Source organism: Rhinoderma darwinii, chromosome 1, assembly GCF_050947455.1.
Source record: "Rhinoderma darwinii isolate aRhiDar2 chromosome 1, aRhiDar2.hap1, whole genome shotgun sequence".
Taxonomy (NCBI): Eukaryota; Metazoa; Chordata; class Amphibia; order Anura; family Rhinodermatidae; genus Rhinoderma; species Rhinoderma darwinii.
In genome coordinates, this window is record NC_134687.1 from 88,279,427 (window position 1) to 88,292,367 (window position 12,941).

The 12,941-nt window shown below is 44.4% G+C and overlaps 1 protein-coding gene across 2 annotated transcripts in view; it reads right to left on the minus strand.

Moving 5' to 3' along the window:
- FAM149A (family with sequence similarity 149 member A) overlaps positions 1-5,035 on the minus strand; it is an 85,916-nt gene extending 80,881 nt beyond the window's left edge. For both annotated transcript variants that reach the window (XM_075860161.1, XM_075860160.1), the window contains exon 1: positions 4,682-5,035. In XM_075860161.1, coding sequence (XP_075716276.1) covers positions 4,682-4,788 — 107 coding nt within the window. In that variant the 5' untranslated portion in view covers positions 4,789-5,035. The remainder of the gene's footprint in view (positions 1-4,681) is intronic.
- Positions 5,036-12,941: the final 7,906 nt, after the last annotated feature.

A 12,941-nucleotide genomic window follows, 5' to 3' on the forward strand; every position in this document is an offset into this window, starting at 1 on the left:
AATACATTCCGTCCATTACGGACGTAATGTGCTCGTGTGAATCCAGCCTTATAATACAAACCGCAGCTGCTGCTGAACCTCTTTTTGAAGAGAAAGTAGAATCTTCATGTCAATCACTGGTTTAATGGTATAAACAACTTCTTCGGAATGAGGGTCTGCAGCAGCAAAGCTGTGTGCTACAGTGCCAGCCAGAGTGTAACCCCACACAGTGCCAGCCACAGAGTTCTCCCTATAGTGTGCCCTCTATAAAGTGCTAGCCCCACATACAGTGCAAGCAGCAAGTGGCCTCCCCATTACCAGCAACAATGCCCCCCAGTGTAACTAACAATGCTCTCCAAGTGACAACCACTTCTTCCATTGCAAGCTACAATGCCCCCTAGTGCCAGCTTTAAAGCCTGTGAACAGCCATGATTAAGGACGTGCCTAACGTCTGAAACGCGTAGGCTTCAGGACTGGATCGTTATTTACTCCCGTTTGCACACCAGGACTCCAACCTATTGGACCTTTTTAATCGAATATCTAGTAAACTTGGAACTAGTTTCCTTTTTATCCTCTTCAGCGCTGGACTCAACCCTTTTGCCTCTGCCAGTCTATTTTAAGCCTGAGTGGTCCATTCACCTATACCAGCTGGTGCTGAACTCCACTAGGTATTACAAATAAAACTCTATAATTAAATACTTAAATTACCCCACGAAATGTATTAATTTTGAACAATTTAATAAAAAAATAAACTAATTATATAGTCCCGATACAAGGTGTATTTACACAGTGCAGAATGGTGTGGCAGAGAGCTGCACTATTAGGGTATGTGCACACGATGAGAGGCTTTTACGTCTGAAAAGACAGACTGTTTTCAGGAGAAAACAGCTGCCTGGTTTCAGACGTAAAAGCTCCTCCTCGCATTATGCGAGGCGTCTGTGACGCTCGTAAATCTTGAGCTGTTCTTCATTGACTTCAATGAAGAACGGCTCAAATTACGTTGCAAAGAAGTGTCCTGCACTTCTTTGCCGAGGCAGTCCATTTACGCGTCGTCGTTTGACAGCTGTCAAACGACGACGCGTAAATTACAGGTCGTCTGCACAATACGTCGGCAAACCCATTCAAATGAATGGGCAGATGTTTGCCGACGTATTGTAGCCCTAGTTTCAGGCGTAAATCGAGGCATAATACGCCTCGTTTACTCCTGAAAATAGGTAGTGTGAACCCAGCCTTACCACACCATGGTTGGGTTTACCACGATTGCAGTTTTCAAAATAAATTTTCGCAAGTGTGATTAAAATTGCTGCAAAAAAAATTGGTATGGTTTTCTGTGGTTCAGTCATAGTGTGGTAATGGTACGGCTCTTCTGTACCATGTGAGTGCGCCCACATATTTCTAGGGTGATGACTCCAAAGCGCATGTCATATGATCTAGACCCTTGGTAACAAGTTTTAATATTGTCATGACATCCCTGGTGCCAATACAGGCGAACAGCCTTATCTGGCCACATCCATGCCTTTTTTTTTTCGGAATGTTGTTCAAAATTTTAACTTGAATCGGAGTCGAAGCTTATACCACAGATGTAAGATATGTGCCACGTTATATCACACGTAACTGGGGCAGTGGAATAATACATAGATCAGAACATTGGGTCAGCTGACTCATGCCACTTATAACTGCTGTCAGTACTAATGATTTACTGAATTAATAATGATGGAGAACATTTTATATAACTTTCTCTACTATCTGTTGAACAAGGATTAATACATACAAATACAGTGTTCAGACTATCATGGTAACAGTAAGGGTATGCTCACACGGGCTATTTTCGTCCGTTTTTCGAAAACTGCTGAAAAGTCGAAAGCAGAATGCCTCCAAACATCTGCCCATTGATTTCAATGGGAAATACGGAGTTCTGTTCTGACGGGGCGTTTTTTAGGCGGACGTTTTTCAAAACGGCTACGTAACAAAAACGGCCGCAAAAAAGAAGTGCATGTCACTCCTTGAGCCGTTTTTGGAGCAGTTTTTCACTCTATAGAAAAATAGCTAAAAAAAATGGCCTTAAAAAACGCAGCGAAAAATGAGAGTTGCTAAAAAAAACACGCTGAAAATCAGGAGCTGTTTTCCCTTGAAAACAGCTCCGTATTTTCAGACGTTTTTTAGTAAGGGTGTGAACATACCCTAATGTTTTAACAATTTTGTAAACCACAGACCAACGATCCCTGATGACAATTGTCACAACTCTAATGCCCTATTCTATTCACACGGCAGGGATAGTCGGGCGTGTGATGGCCGTTTGTTTAACGGCCGTCAAATGGCCGCAGTAAAAACAATAGACTCCAAATGGGGCTATTCACACAGCCGATTTTTTTTAACCGCCCGGTTTAGGTAAAAAAACGGAACATGACCTATTTTGGGCCGTTCTCACGGCTGCATGGCTCCTATAGAAGTCTATTGGACCGTGTAAAACACGTCCATCACTTGCATGTGATCCGAGTGACAGCTGTGCTTTCTGCCGCTCGCTCTCTCCTCCTCCTCACAGTGCGAAGTGTATGTGAGGAGATTTTTTTGCTGTAGGTGGTGCCACAGCTCCCTTGTAGATAGCACCCCCTGTAAATGACATCCCCCTGTAGATAGCGCCACTGTAGCTCCCTGTAGAAGCGGAATGCCTCTGGCCGGGAATTCTACTCCTAGATGGAGCCCCTGACATCACTATCCATATATGGACAGTGACATCATGGGCAATTCCTGAAGCGGAATCCCTGGCCAGAGGGATTCCTCTCCTACAGGGAGTTACAGTGGCGCTATCTACAGGGGGAAGGTGCCATCTACAGGGGGTGCTATCTACAAGGGGCAGTGGCACTACCTACAAGCGGGCTGTGTGGCACTACCTACAAGGGGGCTGTGTGGCACTACCTACAAGGGGGCTGTGTGGCACTACCTACAAGGGGGCTGTGTGGCACTATACAGGGGGCTGTGTGGCAGTATCTACAGGGGCGCTGTGTGGCAGTATCTACAGGGTCACTGGGGCACTATCTACAAGGGGCACAGTTGCAATATCTACGTGTGGCTGTGGGGCAGTATCTACAGGTGGCGGTCTGGCAGTATCTACAGACGGAAGTAAGTATGTGGCATTATGTACAGAGGGCAGTGAGTGGCATTATCTACAGGGTGAAGTGTTTGGCATAATCCACAGAGGGCAGTGTGTGTCATTATCTAAAGAGGGGGGGGGGGTGGGTGTGTGGGTGTGTGTGTGTGTGTGTGACATTATCTACAGGGGCAGTAAGTGGCACTATCTACAGAGGGAAGTGTGCGGCATTATCTACAGAGGGAAGTGTGTGGCATTAAATGTATCCGTTTTTTAAAACGGACGGGGAAAACGAGTCAAAATCGACTGTTAAAAACGGAAACACAGCCCGCAACAGAAATGGAACGGATGCAAAACGGACGGAAAAACTGACCAAAAGGGCCGTTTTTATCGGCTGACACTCGGACCCTGTGGTGTCAATAGAGCCTCAAGATGGACATTTACAACTTTCAAATTTCCGCAATGCATTTGTAGAATAAAAACCTGTATTCCGGTAATAATAGATTATGAGCTATCCACTAGTTTGGTGATAACTGCTAGATTGGTGGGATCACTGTGCTTGGCTGTTTCTATCATAGACTGTGCATGATCAACCGCCGTTCCATTCAACTCCTCCTGGCAGACGTTGTGCGACAAGGGGAAGTGGGACCCCCATTATGGCGATCGGTGAGGGTCCCTGAGATCACCTATCCTATCTATACGCTATCATGTTTTTGAACTGTTGTCAGGTGCAGTCTTGTAAAGTCATTCATGCCAAACAACAGATCTGCGTCCGATCAATAGAAGCCCCCGACCAAACCGCACATCAAGGCAGAGATCAGTCGTCGATTTATCGTTTTGTTGTTCAGAAAGACAACCTTCACAGACCAACCATGAATGACAAATTCAGAAAACGGTCATCTAAAATCACTAATGTATGGCAAAACAATAGCGGTCAGCAGAATACTTGTTTGGCCGACAGCTATTCTCCCGACTACCCCATGCACACTGGGCTCGGGCAAGGGCGCATGTGTTTTCAATGGGGAGAAGGGAATAAGCCGCTGACCTATCTGTTGAAATCCAACATGCCTGATCCTTTTTTTGCCCGACATCTTCTGTCTGGGACAAGTCAGGACATCCCCATACACATTAGATAGTTGGACGGCCCCACTGAAATTGATGGTTTGGGCGGACTTTCCTCTCATGTGTATGGGCACCCAGAATTTAAATATCAATCATGATCTTTTCAAATGTTTTTTTTTACCAATAAATAATTATTTTATGGTTGATGGCGTGTATATTTCTACAGCACAGTCATAGCTACGATCACAGACAACCGTAGCCATAAGTTATTATTTCGTGTATATCACACAGTATATGATCACATCATGATCAGTCATTTACTAACAAGCTAAGGACATTGTCACGACAGAGATCAGTGAACAGGAGACATGACAGGCAATGACTGATGTATTATAATTACAAATATAAACTATATATATATATATATATATATATATATATATATATATATATATATATATATATATATATATATATATATATATATATATATATATATATGAGGGGCACCGGTCTCTGGCACAGCAGAGCGCAGAATGTGCTGTCACTTACCCAATGACCACAAGCTGAGTGTCGGGGCACAGATTGTGCGGTTGCTGCTGCTGGCGTGTTGCCCGTCTCACTCTGCAGGAGGATGAGGAGTGGGCAGCTGTGGGCATTGATACAGACAGGTCCCTGCCCGGGCACAATGGAAGGCAGCGCTCATTTCCTTCTAAGAAGCAATGAGAGCGCCGTCAAGCACAGGCTGCCACTCCCGGCTGCAGGAGGGAAGAGGTTAATGCCGCCTGTCATGTAAATCTATAGGAGGAGGGGTCCTCTGGAGATGCCCCCGGACTGGAGAAGCCAATATTCAAAGGGTGCTTACTCAGTTACCTGTGCGGAGGTTTTGTGAGGGCACCCACCCCAGCACCACCACCACCACCACCACCCACTTTCCACCCATTCACGCGGATTTGTGCCAGAGCCAACATGGATGCAGAATACATCAGGGTATTAGCTAATCCCACCCTCAGTCTGTAAATAATAGACCAGGCCGGTGTTATACCGAGCCTAGCAGATTGTGCACTCCACCCCCATCTCATATACTGGATCTGCTGGGTAATATTCAGTCAGAATATACATTATATACAAGTAAACAGTGTATATTCTATAGGAAAATCCCTTAAAGGGACACTGCTTGGCATAGATGTAACAATTGTTCTGCCTCTGGTACTGAAATGATTGGCTCCTGAGATAAGTGAACCTGTAAGTACGAAGGAAACGTGTTCCCTAATATATCTGCAGACCGTTATTAACAAGCACAATGATCATGAAGAATAATGGACTTTATATTGGATGAGGTGGAGTCACATCGATGGTGAGCTGAATGTACTCTATTGTTCGCTGGAAGCAGCTGACAGCCAGTCTAAAAAAGACAGCTGCCCCCCTGATCACTACTTTATCTCACGTCTCCCATTTTTAGATCCTCCAGAAACATTACATACATATGGGTGAATGCTATTAGCGGCTCTCATATACGCCTTATCATTTAGATTTAGTGACCCTTATAATAATTTATACGTTTCCCATAAATAGACCCAGTAAAGTCAATCAGGGAATTTATTAAACATTTTACAACAGTTTTTTGGAGTAGAAAAGTCACAAATGGCACAAAAGTCGCAATTTGCGGAAAAAATAAAGAATTGTGACATTTGCGTCGCCTCAAATAAGTGGGTTGATCTTAGCGGAAGTGGCGGGGTCACCCACAGCCCTACAAATTTACTATCATTTACACCAGAAAGCGTCGTACATTACAGCACAAATCTACTCCAGCTCATAGCTCATAGCTCATAGCCGGAGTAGATTTGACTTTCTGGGGCACAGACGGCCAGAGATGAGTGTAAATTGTGAAGAGCGGAGCGCCGCCTAATAAATTAGTTGCATCCTGCGCTAACGCTGTTTAGAATAAGACTGGCGTATAAAACGCTAATCTTCAGAAATTCCTCCTTATGCCTTTATTAATATTATTATTATTTTCACTATTATTTTGTAATTAATAGATATGGTGACATGTTTTAAAGGGTTTGTCGCTATAGGACAACCTTTCTTGTCAATCATAGCGGAAATTCAATTGAATGGTCCACCATATAATACATGGCTAGGTGGAGTCGACCAGAGCAGGGGCTTCTCTTAGTGACTCTCCACTCTGGCTAATAGAACATTTTATGAGCGTGCCCTCCTTATATGACATTTCTATGTACTAATAGGGTATATGGACAGGGATTGTCTTTTTAGAGGTATACAGGTTATATATCAGGGATTGCGTTTTCTAAAAATACCTCATATACTCTCAATAGCTAAAGTTCCAACAGGAATAAATGCCAGATAGATGCGGGTTCCACCCCTGGGACCCACACCTATCTCTAGAATGGGGCCCTCTAAACCCCGTTCTACCTTTCTCGGGTCCCGCTACCTCCCGGGTCACTTTCTGATTAGATGGTCGGGAGTTATGAAAACCACGTAGCTAATGTAGCATGTGCTTCTGTGATTCCACGAGTGAGGGTCCTCATTGGCACAAAAATGTAGCTGGTCACCCACGGCTTTTATATTGCATCTGGTATATAAAATGGAAAATAAAGCTGGTGTTGTCACCACGACTGCCTGAGCCTGAATCTCAAATACGATAATGACAGTATTTATGCGGAAAATTTAGCACTGCTACAATAACTTAAAGGGGTTTTCCGAAATAATACAAAATGTGGCCGAGGGAGGGGCATGCAATAAAACAAAAAAGAGCCAAGACTCACCGGACAGATCCCCCGGCGCACCAGCATGACTGCTCCGATCCTCCCCACCGTTGTTTGTTGACATTGGTGCAGCGATGATGTGCCCGTATATCCACTTCCTCGCCTCTTGGCCACATTTTCTAATGTGGGACATTGCCATAGCTGGCCTTTTAATATTAATTTCAGCTATGGCAATGTCCCACAATTCCCATATAGGAGCTTTTTAAACCAGGGGCCAGACATACCATATGTGCGACCTGTGCAGCGGATGTAAGGAACGGAGTTCATGAATTTCATAGCTCATAATTACTGGTTGATTGGGGATCTCTATGATTTGAGAGCAAGGGTCCCATAAACTGTTCTTGCACGGGGGCCCGCTGCTGCCTATGTCCGCCCCTGCTTTCAACCATAGTGTGGGTCTCAGACAACGTTTTCTTGCTGCTTTAGGCTATGTTCACACGGGGTATTTTGCCGAGTTTTTTGACGCGGAAACCGCGTCGCAAAACTCGGCAGAAACTGCCCGAGAACGCCTCCCATTGATTTCAATGGGAGGCGTCGGCGTCTTTTTCCCGCGAGCAGTAAAACTGCCTCGCGGGAAAAAGAAGCGACATGCCCTATCTTCGGGCGCTTCCGCCTCGGACCTCCCATTGACTTCAATGGGAGGCAGAGAAAGCGTATATCTCGCTGTTTTATGCCCGCGGCGCTCAATGGCCGCGGGCGAAAAACGGCGCGATAATTGCCGCGAAAATCGGCGTGCAGGGAGAGGAATATCTGCCTCAAAGTTCCAAACGGAATTTTGAGGCAGATATTCCTCCAACAAAATACTCCGTGTGAACATAGCCTTATATAGTACTCCAACTTTCTTTTATATTACGACTGGTGTATGAAACGCCAGTCTAAATAATTTCCCCCCTTAACGGCTGATGTTCCACAGAGAAGTGCTGTTTTTTGCTGAAGAAATAATGAGACGCGGTCGTTTCCTTGAAATGCTGGGTTCCCCTCAGTTACACTAGTGACAATATAAAGCGTGTCTGGAGACATATGTACAGAAGGAACGAATTACTGCAACGTCTTGTAGCAGCCTCAGGAGGAATGGCACAGATGCTAACCAAGCAAATATGGATATCCTGTGCCCTTTGTGGTTTCAGAAAAACAAGACTGAAGGTCATGACGCATATAGAATATTCTAAACATGAATCTTCTTCCAGACTCGTTGATTTTAGACATATGTACAGTTTAAATAATATAGATTTAATGCATGTTATCATTTCCATTAAAAAAAATAGGCAAATAAACAGATTTGTCAAGGCATCTCCACATTGGCTTTCAATATAAAACATTTAGGCTACGTTCACACAGGGCAGATAGGTTGTGTAAAGGTACACATCGTATCAGCCCTGTTACCCGCAGGGAATTCTGGTTGAAGAACTGCACCAAATTGGGGTGCAGTTTATCGCCCCAGAATGTCCGCTGCGGAAATCAGGCAATGAAAAAAAAAAACAATGGATATATTTACCATGGTGACACGTCCCTCCGACGTCCTGAAGGTCTGCAGCCCTGGGATGACGTTTCATCCCATGTGACCGCTGCAGCATGTGATTGGCTGCAGTGGTCACATGGGAGGAAATGTCATTCCAAGAGGCCAGCCTGGATGAAGAAGCACAGAATTCTGGGTAAGTATATGATTTTTTTTTTCTGAGTTTCGATTTTTGCGGCGGAATCGCAGCTTTTCCTTGGCAAAAATCCCAACATCTGCTATTTGTTGTGGGTTTTACCCCCATTGATTTCAATGGGGAAAACCTTAAACAAAAAAGCAGCGATTCCGCAAATACAATTGACTTGCTGCGGATTAAAAAAACGCACCACAGATCAATTTCTGAGCGTTTTTTCTGCTTATCATTTACGCAGCGTGTGGATAAGATCATCCACTCTGCCACTACTGTATTATGCTGCGAATTTTCCACAACAAAATCCATTGCAGAAAATCTGCAGTATATACGCTACTTGTGAACTTACCCGAAGGCTGATGGATACACCTAAGGCCGTATACACGGCGCAATTATCATTACGATTGTTTTTTTCTACACAATTATAATGATAATTGATTAGTGTTAATGCAAAAATATATCAATAACAAATGTTGAAACTACCTTTTATCTATCGGAGGGCACACACACAACACAATACTGGGCCCCTGTGCAGAACAGCATATAGGCCACTATCTTGCTAACTGTTACTTTGATGAGCGATTCATAGAACACGTCCTTTGTGGCTCTCAAGAAATTCCCTCACCATTCTGCATATCCACTAGTAATTGTAAGCCATTGATTGAAATCATTACTGAAGGCGCCAACAATCGCCTCATGCTATGTGCTGTATTCTTCTTAGGGTATGTGCACACGATGAGAGGCTTTTACGTCTGAAAAAACAGAATGTTTTCAGGAGAAAACAGCTGCCTCGTTTCAGACGTAAAAGCTCCTCCTCGTATTATGCGAGGCGTCTTTGACGCTAGTAAATCTTGAGCTGCTCTTCATTGACTTCAATGAAGAACGGCTCAAATTACGTTGCAAAGAAGTGTCCTGCACTTCTTTGCCGAGGCAGTCAATTTACGCGTCATAGTTTGACGCGTAAATGACAGGTCGTCTGCACAGTACGTCGGCAAACCCATTCAAATGAATGGGCAGATGTTTGCCGACGTATTGTAGCCCTATTTTCAGACGTAAAACGAGGCATAATACGCCTCGTTTACGTCTGAAAATAGGTTGTGTGAACCCAGCCTTAGAGCATCTCTGTCTTAATGTTGGAGCGACGAGACCATTAAAGGGTAACTAAACTCTCAGAAAACTTCTGACATGTCGTAGTGACATGTTAGAAGTTTTGATCGGAGGTAGTCCGAGAACTGAGACCCCCACCAATCTCTAAAACGAAATGGCAAAAACGCTTAGGTGAGAGCTGAGCCGCTTGGTTTCTGGTCGGCTTTTCTCGGAAAGCCGAGCAGTTGGTGTACGGACTCAATAGAAAGTCTATGGGCCTGTACACCAACTGCTCGGCTTTCTGAGAAAAGCCGCTAAGAAACCAAGCAGCTCAACGCTCACCCGAGCACTTCTGTCGCCTCATTTTAGCGATTGTGGGGGTCTAGGTGCTCAGATCCCCATCGATCAAAACTTCTGACATGTGACTATGACATGTCAGAAGTTTTCTGAAAGTTTAGTTACCCTTTTCAGTGACCAAAGGAGGGCAGGATTCTGCAATGGTTTTCGTTTTCTCAACCGATTTGTTGCCACATTGTTTTTGCCATTTTATTATCCTTTAATTTTGATACAAAATTGCCACATAAAAAAAAGGAAAAAAAAATTGCGTGGAAAGGTTCCACAAAACTGCCACTATGTAAACATACACAAAGATTTTCTCTAGAAGTCCTGGCAGCATTTCAACAGCATAAAAATACTGACAGCGCACCTGTCATATGTGTGTACATGGGGAATAACACTATTTCTGTCGTTTTCCCATCTGCAATCTCTTTAATTTTCCGTTTTCTCTGATATATTGGGCAGAGCCTGACTGCTATCATGTCTTCTATACACTGCACACATAGAAAAGGAGAATCCTGCTCTCCTATATCGATCACATATATAGAAGCTACAGCAGCATGGAGGAGAAGATTATACAGCAGTAATGAGCAGTGTAGCTGCAAATTCAGCACTGGGGGGGGGCTGTTTAGGGTAAGAACACACTGGGCGAAAACACTTCAGATTTTCTGCAACGTATTTCATTTTGAAAGATCTGCAGTGTAATACAGTAGAACAAATCTCATCCCCACACATCGGAAAAAATCAGCCAAGGAAAACATTAATAAATCGACCTGCGGTGCAGTTTTTGACGCCGCAGCATGTCAATTAATGCTACCCAATTGCTGCTCTTCTGTTGCAGGATTCCCCATTGAATTCAATGGGGTGATAAAACCCGCAACAAAGTTCCGTCACAAAAATCAAAACGTTTTTTCTTTTTTTTTAAATTAATAAAGCTCATACCCCGTGCAGTAGTCCTAGCAACGCGATCCTCTACTCTGAGCGCAGTCTGGCCTCCTGGGATGACGTTTCATCCCATGTGACTGCTACGGCATCATCACAGGATGTCGGGCTGCGCTCGGAAGAGAGAGAGAGACGCGTCGCCATGACTAAGGGCGGGTAAGTATACACTATTTTTTTTTATTGCTGAGGGATCTCCGCAACGGACATGCCACCAGAAAAACCGTACCACAATTTGGTGCTGTTTTTTGGACGGAATTCCCTGCGGCTACCAGAGTGGATATGCTGTGTAGTTTTACCCAGCGTATTCGTCCTGATTCCGCCTAGTGCGTTCCTAGCCTAAGGGCACGGCAAGACGTGGCAGAGTTTTTCCGCTGCAAATGTTGGTGCAGATTTGGGGCAATTACGCAACGAATCTGCACCAACACTTGCATATTTGACTGGTAATTCAGACGTTGCAGAAAACACAGCGGACTTGCCACAGATTTCAGTTTTTGCATTGCAAAGGCAGAAATCCGCAGTGAAATTCCACATCTTCTCCGCAACAGACAGTGCATGCTGCAGAGGGAAAATTCCGCACCGTAGCCTATGGTCCGCAGCGGAGTTTTCCGCAACGTCTGAACTAACTTGCCTAAAAATGTATTGAAACAAGTGTAAAAACGGCCGCTGGAGAATTCCACTGCGGACTGTCCGCAGCAGAATTCCACAGCAATTCCGCCACGTCTGGCTGTGCCCTAAGGGTATGTGCACACGATAACTGCAATTACGTCTGAAATGACGGAGCTGTTTTCAGGAGAAAACAGCTCCTGAATTTCAGACGTAATTGCATGTACTCGCGTTTTGCGGGGCGTCTTTTACGGATGTAATTTGGAGCTGTTCTTCATTGGAGTCAATGAAAAACGGCTCCAATTACGTCCCAAGAAGTGTCCTGCACTTCTTTTGACGAGGCTGTCATTTTACGCGCCGTCTTTTGACAGCGACGCGTAAAATGACAGGTCGTCGGCACAGTACATCGTAAAGCCCATTGAAAGTAATGGGCAGATGTTTGCCGACGTATTGGAGCCGTTTTTACAGACGTAATTTGAGGCGTAAAACGCCTCCATTACGTCTGAAAATAGGTCGTGTGAACCCAGCCTAACACTGAGGGTATGTTCACACGCTTAACAAAAAACGTCTGAAATTACGGAGCCGATTTCAGAGAAAACAGCTTCTGATTTTCAGGCGTTTTTGAAGCTGAAAATGAAATTTGGAGCTTCTTTTGAGGCTTCTTTTCAGACGTTTTTTGAAGCTTTTGGGTATGTGCACACGTAGTGACCAAAAACGTCTGAAAATACGGAGCTGTTTTCAAGGGAAAACAGCCCCTGATTTTCAGACGTTTTTTGAGCAACTCGCCTTTTTCGCGCCGTTTTTTACGTCTGTTTTTGGAGCTGTTTTCATTGGAGTCTATGAGAAAACGGCTCCAAAAACGTCCAAAGAAGTGTCCTGCACTTCTTTTGACGAGGCTGTATTTTTACGCGTCGTCGTTTGACAGCTGTCAAACGACGACACGTAAATGACAGGTCGTCTGCACAGTACGTCGGCAAACCCATTCAAATGAATGGGCAGATGTTTGCCGACGTATTGTAGCCCTATTTTCAGACGTAAAACGAGGCATAATACGCCTCGTTTACGTCTGAAAATAGTTCGTGTGAACCCAGCCTTTTTCATAGTGTTCAATGTAAAATCAGCTCCAAAAAACGCCTCAAGAAGTGACATGCTACTTCTTTTTATGGAGCGTCTTTTTACGCTCCGTTTTTTGACAGTGAGGGTATGTGCACACGAGAACTGTCTTTTACATCTGAAAAGACAGACTGTTTTCAGGAGAAAACAGCTGCGTCGTTTCAGACGTAAAAGCTCCTCTTCGCATTTGACGCCCGTAATCTTGAGCTGCTCTTCATTGACTTCAATGAAGAACGGCTCAAATTACGTCTGAAAGAAGTGTCCTGCACTTCTTTGCCGAGGCAGTCAATTTACGCGTCG